The sequence below is a fragment of the Megalops cyprinoides genome, chromosome 3 (genome assembly GCF_013368585.1).
Source record: "Megalops cyprinoides isolate fMegCyp1 chromosome 3, fMegCyp1.pri, whole genome shotgun sequence".
Lineage (NCBI taxonomy): Eukaryota > Metazoa > Chordata > Actinopteri > Elopiformes > Megalopidae > Megalops > Megalops cyprinoides.
In genome coordinates this window covers 42,011,528-42,020,468 of record NC_050585.1, presented here as the reverse complement: position 1 = coordinate 42,020,468, position 8,941 = coordinate 42,011,528, and the positions used below count along the sequence as shown (strand labels likewise).

At 45.6% G+C, this 8,941-nt stretch overlaps 1 protein-coding gene across 3 annotated transcripts in view; it reads left to right on the top strand.

The window, feature by feature from the left end:
* LOC118774805 (actin-binding LIM protein 3-like) overlaps positions 1-8,941 on the top strand; it is an 84,450-nt gene that overhangs the window by 56,413 nt on the left and 19,096 nt on the right. For all 3 annotated transcript variants that reach the window (XM_036524323.1, XM_036524324.1, XM_036524320.1), the window contains exons 6-7: positions 555-648; positions 5,194-5,281. In XM_036524323.1, the coding sequence (XP_036380216.1) occupies positions 555-648; positions 5,194-5,281 (182 nt within the window). The remainder of the gene's footprint in view (positions 1-554; positions 649-5,193; positions 5,282-8,941) is intronic.

Sequence of the window (8,941 nt, the reverse complement as noted above, 5' to 3'; positions counted from 1 at the left end):
AAAGGATGCTGGTTTCATGCCCTGCTGGGCCACTGCTGCCGTATACTTGGGTGTTGCTCTGGATAAGATCACCTGCTAAATGCCAGTAATGTAATGTAGCTGGTTTTGTGTGTTCAGGCTGCAGGTGTTCCAACCTCTTTTTAGGTAAAAGAATATATCATATTATTGTCATTTAGCAGATGGTCTTATCCAGCGCAACTTACATAGGTTACAAATTTATATGTTATCCTGTCATACAGCTGGTTATTTACTGAGACAATTCTGGGTTAAGTACTGTATCTTGCCCAAAGGCACAGCAGCTGTGCTCCAGCAGGGAATTGTACCAGCACACCTTTGGTTATAAGCCCTGCCCCTTGCCACTACACTACACTGCTACCCCCGTAAGCACTGAACACTAAGCCTAACCTTAGAGCAGTAGAGCCCTGGGCTTGATTAGAACTGAGGAGGCACTCTCTAATCCTGCATAGTACAAGGGTTTGGTGGCATAATCTGAATGTCTGCAGAGGTGCTGGAAGCTGGTCCTGAAACAGTCTTCCTGTGTTCCTCTCCTCCAGGGACGGCGTTCCCTACTGTGAGTCGGATTACCACGCCCAGTTTGGGATCAAGTGTGAGACGTGCGACAGGTACATCAGTGGAAGAGTGCTGGAGGTGAGACTGAGAGCGCACCTTGATTCCCACCTGTGGACAAACACAGCCGCTACATACTGGATAGGATCATACTACATACCAGATTCAGGTTCATCCAGCCCCGCTAGTTCACTCCAAGCTGAGATAAGACAGGGATACTTAAGTAAGATACCTAGTCTTAAATTGTATTTTGACATCACTGTAGCTGGGGTTTCCGATTGTTTTTAAGGATTTTTATTTTAGTTTTTTATAATTTCTGTTACGCCTACGAACAGTTCCAAGCAAGGATTGAGTAATTCTGCTGTAGGAGCTCATGCCTCCTTGGATGTAGCCTGCTGCCCACACAAAATTTCTTGTGCTTTCTCTGCTTACTCATCCAAAGGGGACTTACCGTACATGTTTTACGTATACATATTATTTGTTTATAAACCTGGACTCTTGTTGAAGATATTCAAGTTGAGAACCTCACTCAATGATACACTGTTCGTGGTCCACCAGGGACTTGAACCTGCAACCTGATTCTTATTTATCCAACTCCTCCACCGCTGTTTCACACTACTGTCTGTTTCTTCCCAGAAGAGCCCATTGAGATATTCATATGGCATAAACTGAGCTTTTTCAGAATCAGAGTAAAATCATGCAGCATATCTGCTGTTCTTCAAACTGCACGGATACCCGCTCGGAGTTGACTCTGTAGTGAAGTGGGTGTGTGCGGTCAGTCTACCACAATATCACAGGTGGTGGTCTCCTCTGGGACTCTGTATCCCTTCATCCAGGTCTTTATTTTTATTCATTTCCCCTCCCCTCCGTCCTGATCCCTCCATCCCCCTCTATCAGTTCTACATTCCTCACCATGCTCTTTCGTCTCCTTCTCATGCCCTCACCCTCTCTCCCAGCCTCCTCTGTTTATACATCTGTTCTCCCTCCCTGCTGCCCCCCGCCCCCGCCCCCACCCCCGCCCCGTGGCAGATTTGGGGTGTTGAGCACAAACCCCTTTCATCTTGAACTCGATGGGAGTTGGAGAGAGATCTGAGACGATGAGGTCACTGTTGCATGGGAGAGGCTGTTGTTTCAAGACCGATCTTTTTGCAGAGCTAGCAGTCCAGTTTCTACAATTCATTAGCATCAATCACTGACTCCTATGAGCCAATCAAATCATCTTTCTCTCCTCAGCAAAACATGGTCAGGCCAGTGAGTCAGTGCTAGCTCTGCCCATTCATGAAGTCTCTCATTGCTACAGTTCAGAGCCTGTGGCTGCAGAACTTAGAGAAACAGCTTGAAAGAGCTTTTCATTTCAGATATCGCCTTGTTGAGAGGGGCTATGAAAATTTTATGCATTCCACGCTTAGCTTTGGTGTCAAGTGCTGGCATTAACCCATCCCAAGGGTACCGTCCATGCGTGAGGAAGTTCTGCTGACTGCACACGGACTCTGCCCCCCTGTGCAGTCAGGTAAATTTACTGATCTGGGCACTGCAGCGTTGGGATGGGGGAGAATCGACAGGGGGCTGCTAAAAAAGGAGGTGAGGATAAAGCGTTTAGGAAGCGCCCGTCCTCCTGGCCTGCTCTGAGTGCTGACAGCACCTTGGCTGTGATTGTCCTTGCTGTGCACCTGGTGCAGGTGATAGCTTGCACCTTTGGGGGGTGGGGGGTACATCACATGTGATGTACGTGTGATGTACGTGTGAAACGTGTGAAAGGTACATCAGTGGAAGTGCTGGAGGTGAGACTGAGAGCACACTTTGCTTCACACTTGTTGTCAAATAAGGCTTCTTCCTAATGAATAGGACCTCCCAACCCCAATAGTCACTCCAAGCTGAGATAAAACTGTGATATCCAGATGACTTAAGTAAGATACCTTACTTGGGTTTCCCATTGTTTTAAGGTATTTAGTTTTTTCTCACTTTTTATTAGGCCTACAAACAGTTCCAAGCAAGGATAGTGTCATATGATATGTCCTATGCAATCTTGGGCAAGCACTCTTGCCTCAGGTGCTGAGGTAAATTCCAGCCATTTATTTAAGACATTCGGCTGTAGGCACTGAAAGTCACCATGCATACATAAACGTATGAATAATGTCTTGTAATGCGGTTCCTCTTTAATATTTTAGAACTCCACTTGAGTGGCTGTTGTTTACAGCTCACTGTAAAGAGTGTTTTCTAACTGAACACAGTTGTTACTGTGTATCCGATGATGCATTCAAAAAGAGCTAACCGCCGCTCCATAGTGATGCAATAAAGCATTCCGTAGCATGGATTTCTGTGTAGGCACAAGCCACATGCTAAGTGCTCTGTGTTCCTTTGTCACCCGCCATAGTTTATGAATCTAATTTTGCTTCAATTAGTTGCAGTTCACTTCATCCACAGTCATTAGGGGGGTTTGTCCCAAACCCATGGTGATTGACAGCTGGGCGTGGCACACAGATCAAAGCATGCTCCAAATAACATCACGGTAAACATGTGCACTTCCTCGGTGTACTCAACGGAACTGGACGTGAACTCTGTGAACGTGAACTGTTTTTAGACTCAGAGGGAAAACAGAGGTGAGAAAAGAGATCACCCTCACCTGAAGCACAGGGCCCACAAGCAGCTGAGCATTCCTGTCCTTATCAGCAGGTTTAAAAGCATGCCATTTAAATTAGTGGTGTCCTCCTACGTACACCCAAGGCAAGGGGTGGGCCATTTAAACACCAGGTCATGTGACCTAAAGAACGCTCTGTGTTTCCTGTTCATGCCCACTTAACCCGTTCCCTTCCATGCCTTCAGGAAGCTGCAGGGCCCACCTGTCCCTGAGTTTAAAAAGTGCAAAGAAAATCCTGGGGGAGGCCGTCAATCACAACTCCGGATGCCCTCGAACTCAACTAATGCTGTTGCTTAGAATCTCCCTTAGTGTGTAAAAGGTGCTGAGCTCAGATGGGAGGTGGAATGTGTTCAGGGAATTCTCTGTCAGAGGTCTAAAAATAGGCACCTTTTTTTAATGTGCTGTCATCGTGGTCAGACATGAGCGCGTCTGACAGCTCATAGCTCGGTACCTGAAGGAGAGAGAAAGAGAGAGAGAGAGAGAGAGAGAGAGAGAGAGATCAGTTCAGCTGCAGAGGCCAGCGAGAAAGATGAGCACGGCCGTCCGAGCACAAAAATAAAACGGACTTGCTGACCTCCGGAGAAAGATATCACCTTCAGCGAGAGTCCTACCGGCGCATTACTGCCCCTGACTGGCTCTAATTAGATTAATCCTACTGTACGGGAGCTATCCGATCCGACTGATGCAGCGTCTCATTGTCACGTCGCGTTTCGGGTCTCCTGCGCCTCGGGGACTTTCACCGTTGTTAGTAAGCACAGGCCGTGATTTGAACACCTTAAGGATGTACCTGTGGCGGCCGCATTCCCAGAGGTATGCCCTGATCTTCACCTTCCAGTGTCCTTGCGTGGCACTGGAGAGAGAGAGGTCAGGGCGCTGTGCTGGCCAATGAGCTGCGGGGTATGCCCTGCAATGAAATATCACCTGCTCGAACGGGGCCATGGAACATTTGCGAGATGAAAAACATTAATCCCCGCTTTGATAGAGAGCAATGAAAGCCGTAATCTAATATAACGGCGTGCGGATTATCCCATGGGTCTGCTGTAGTACTCCTCCCCGGTTCGTGTTTGGACTCTGCTGCGTCTCGCTGTGCGACAGCAGCATCTGTCCTGTAATGTTTCCACTCCTGCCCCTGTCTCTGATCATGTTACCAGCCCACAGGGATCTCGTAATTGCAAATGCATGGGTATTAAGGCTTTATTGTAATGTTGTGGTGATCTGGGGACTATTAAGAAATGAATTAGCTTGTACTGTTGAGCTGCTGCAATGAAATTGACTCCAGGCCGCAGTAAAACTGTCATAATTATTACAGGAGCCTATTGACACTTGATTTATTACAGGCCTGTGTGTGAACCGCTCTGCTGTCCTATTGCTATTGCTCTGTGGATTGTTGCAAAGGAACACCGTTATTTCCACTATTAAACTGTGAATAATGTGGCTCTTCCCTGTTTATTGAAAAAAAGGCAGCTGGGTCATCAAAACTGTCATGAATTGCTGACAAATCTTTTATAGAAGTTGTAGAATTTATCCTCTCATCTTCTGTCATTAACAACTTTTCTCTCTCTCTCTCTCTTTCTATCTTTTGCTCTCTCTCACTCTACTCATCTCCCTTGTCCTCTCTCACTGGCTACACTTCCTCCTCTCTTTTTTCATTCTTTTCCCTCTGCTGTCTGTCTCTTCCCTCTCTCACCTTCTTTGCCTCTGTCTTTGTCTTTCACCTAACTTCTTGTCATACCTTTTCTCTTTACCTCCTTCCCTGACTCTCATACTCTCTCTCTCCCTTTCTTCATTTCCCTCATCGCTCCTTACCTCTCTCTCTGTCTCTCATCTCTCTGTCCTCTCCTCCATTTCTCCCATCCTTCCTCCCCCCCTCCCTGCCCCCTCCACTCTCTCTCACTCTCTCTCTCTCTCTCTCTCTCTCTCTCTCTCTCTCTCTCTCTCTCCTCTCTGCCCCCTCTCCCTGTCTCTCCCTCCCTCTCTCTCCCTCATAGGCCGGCGGAAAGCACTACCACCCCAGCTGTGCACGCTGTGCCCGGTGTCATATGATGTTCACGGAAGGAGAGGAGATGTACCTGACAGGTGAGCGGAACACCTGCGCGGGAAGCCACTCCCCCATTCAGCTCTATCTCACGTCACCAGAGCTCAATCCCTGATGAAATTTACATTCAGATTTCATCGTTCGGGAGACGCTCTCATCCAGATAAATCTGAACAAAGGAAGCAGATGCTTCAGAAATTAAGAGTGTGCAGTGCTTGTGTCGACTCTGGAGTGAGAGCCACAGCTCTCAGAAGTGAAGGAGAGAAACACGCTGGTTTATCAGGCAACATAATCCGTTGTCTTGATCAGCTTATCACTGCTATTCAACTGACCCCAGGTGTTCTTCCATATGATAGATGAGGGACCATTTAAGCTCATCCTGTCAATAAGTGCTTACTGTGCTGTTCTGTTGTGTTTCACTTGATCTCTTCATATGCTGTTTAATTGCATTCAGTGGCTGTAGGGTAGTTGTTTTTCTTTTTTGCTGGGCAAGCAGGGCAGGTCATGGAGTGGGAAACTTTGGATAGGATGTACTCTGTAGAATAGCAATATAGGCTAGGTCTCAGTGTTGTGTGGCTATGCATTTACATGTGAGCAGCAACCCAACTCTAATTTGAATCAGCACATTCTTCCCTGTGATATTTAAAGGGCATGTTTCCTGGGTCATTGCGGCCTTTGAAGCGTGGCACTTGCATTAAGAGTCTCACAGTTGGATCGATCATTGTGGTATTGAGCGTGCTGTAAGGTCGAGGGGCCTGTTTCACGCTCCATACACTGGCCTGCTGAAGCACTGTCACAGTGTTAAAGCCTGTGGGTCCCATCACAGGAACACCATTACCTGCCAAGTCTTTCAGGAATCAGAGGGGCCCACGCATAATGTAAAAAAACACCATCCAATCAGGAGTACCTGCCTTTAATCATTTACCAATCACTGCCCAAACAGAAGGGCTCAGCCCAATCAGGAATAGAAGCATTTTCCATCCTTTAGTAGCACAGTCCAATCAGAACAGCCCACAGTATCAGCATCTTTCATTGTTCCCGAGCACAATCCCAAGCAGAAGGACCTGCTGAGGAAATGGACTAGTCGGAAAGACCCACTGCTGTGTTTTCAAATGGTGTTGGGTTTTGCAGGTATGTCTTCCAAAATTTATTCAGCACAAAAGCACTGAGGTTGATTGGATGACAGGGGATTAGAATAAGAAAAGTATGATGTTTGGTGTGCAGGCTGTAGTGGAAAATCAGATTCACAGCATCAGTGGTTGACCTTGGCAGGATTAATAAAGTCTTCATGTGCATGGGTTGCCAGCACCCATATATATATATATATATATATATATATACATATAGAAATAATGGAGCTTATTCAGCATAAGGTATGTCAGTCGTGAAAGGCTTGTATTATAAACAGATAAATTAAAGTTTTACTGTTGGTGCAATAGTCCGTGTGTGTTTACCCACTCCCAAACTGGATGTCTCCCAAAGTTATTTGCATTGAATTTTGTATTTCTCACAGTGATTCATAGAACATGAGATGAAACCACAGTGCTGTGCACAGCTCCTCCCCCTCAGGCAGGAACGGGATACAGAGAAGCACAAAACATCTTATTATCATTTTCTCTGAAATTGTTTGGATGTGAATCATGACATAAGCAGCTCTGTTAACATTAAATGTCTTCCAGGAGTGAAGGGAATAGAAAAAAATACTTTTTTTGACACACGTGTGTGTGTGTGTATGTGTGTATGTGTGTGTGTGTGTGTGTGTGTGAGAGAGAGAGAGAGAGAGCGAGAGAAAGAGAGGAGGAAAGAGAAAGATGAGAGAGGGGGTTTATGTGTTTGTTAGAGAGAGAGAGAGAAGAGGAGGAAAGAGAAAGAGTAGAGAAGGACTGAGAGAGATAAAGGAAGCGACTGAGAGTGAGTGGAAAAGGAGGAGACAGATAAAAAGCGAGGGGGCGTTGTAGCTCTCTGCCCCTGCTGTGGGATCATGCCTGGCCGGCAGCTGCCACTCATATCTCAGTGCCACCGGGACCAATGCCTCGGTGAGAGCTTCAGCTCAGGTGACAGGAGGTTAATGAGTGCTGTGAGGGATGGAAAACTCTCTGTGCTGAGGGCAGAGTCAGGCCAGAGAGATCTCCTCCCCCAGGGGGAAAACATGCCAAAACTCTCTTTGATTGCCTCTCAGTGTCAGTTTTTGATTTAGACTTCTTCAGACTGCATATCAATTCCACTTCAGTCCCCCCCCCCATAACACCTGCTTCTTATATTACTTGCTGTTTATTTCACATGTCATATCGCAATGTGTTTTGGATTCCGTAATCTAGTGACTGTGATGTATGGTAGTATAGTTGGCTTCCCTTGTCAAGTTCGGTTGGGCAAGTTAACTTGTGGTAGGGCTTGAATAGTGTTATGCTGACACTCACTGGTTTGAACGTGTTGTTACCCTGTTCTGACACTGTTGCTCATTCAAACTGAATGGATACAGTTCTGTTCGTTCGTGCTCTTTTGTCACTCTGGATAAGAGCATCTGCTATATGAATGTAATGTTATGTAGTCATCCAATCAACTGCAATACTAGTGATTTCCATGCTTATGCAGTCAGTATCTCAGTATCTGAGATCCCCATTCTCAAAAGTGTCATGTTTTTCAGAAACCACTTGCCCATGTTAATTTATAGTAAGTTAATGTATTAGAACACAAACAGGAAATGTTGTTAGTAACATTGCCCCTTGTTTAAACAATACTTAAGCGGTTAATTGGTGGACAGCGCAGATTTGCTCACAGAAGGAAAACTTACAGTTGCATCAGGTTTTACAATTATGGGCACTTCATTGCATTTAGCTTGTCAGCTCAATTTGTAAAAGATTGCATAAATGTCAATGTAAGTGATTTAGTTGACAAGTGAGTTAAATCAGTTAATAACAGTGAAAAGGGGCACGGGCAATGTTTAACTTTCTCACGCCTAATTCTGCAAGAGAGGCTTGACTGATAACCCAGCTACTCCAGTTTGCACTGATTAAGCTGTACGGCAACAAGGATTAATCTGCTACTTTCTGCTATCTTTGTATTGTTAAATACAAAGCCAATGTGTATTGACTTTGCTGGATAGAGTCCCTTTTGCTGTATCCTCAGCTGAGCTCTGTAGGGGCAAAGACTCCTTCTTCAGCTGCCACTATCAGTCCTTCTGACATGGCACAATTGTGTCACGGTCCCCTCCAGTGCAATCCTGACAACAGTGCATGCTGGGACTATTTTTTAGGAGGGGATTCTGGAAATATATGTCACATTCAGGGTGCCCTCTTGTTTTTGGGAAGCTCTCCAAAAAAAATGAATCACTGGAGTGCTAGCATGGTAAGAGACAGTCAGTGTACTGCTGGAAGGATGTGGTGATGGTTGGTGAAGGGGCGTGACATAATAAAGACAAACAAAAGTATGGAGTGATGGGAGAGTGAGACTTCAAGGACACCGGCATGGACGGAGCAACCATCTACTCATATTTGATTGGTTAACGAAAGTCAGTGATTGACAGAGCGTGATAGTTTTAGTAATCGTTCAATTAACTTCACATTGACACCATTGGAGCAGACAGTTTGAATATATGTACTGTATATCCATAAATCTAATGGGTGGCCAACCCTGCTCTTTCAGTGGATCCATATACTGTACAAGTAATACTATACAATTAAATTTACATTTACATTTACATTT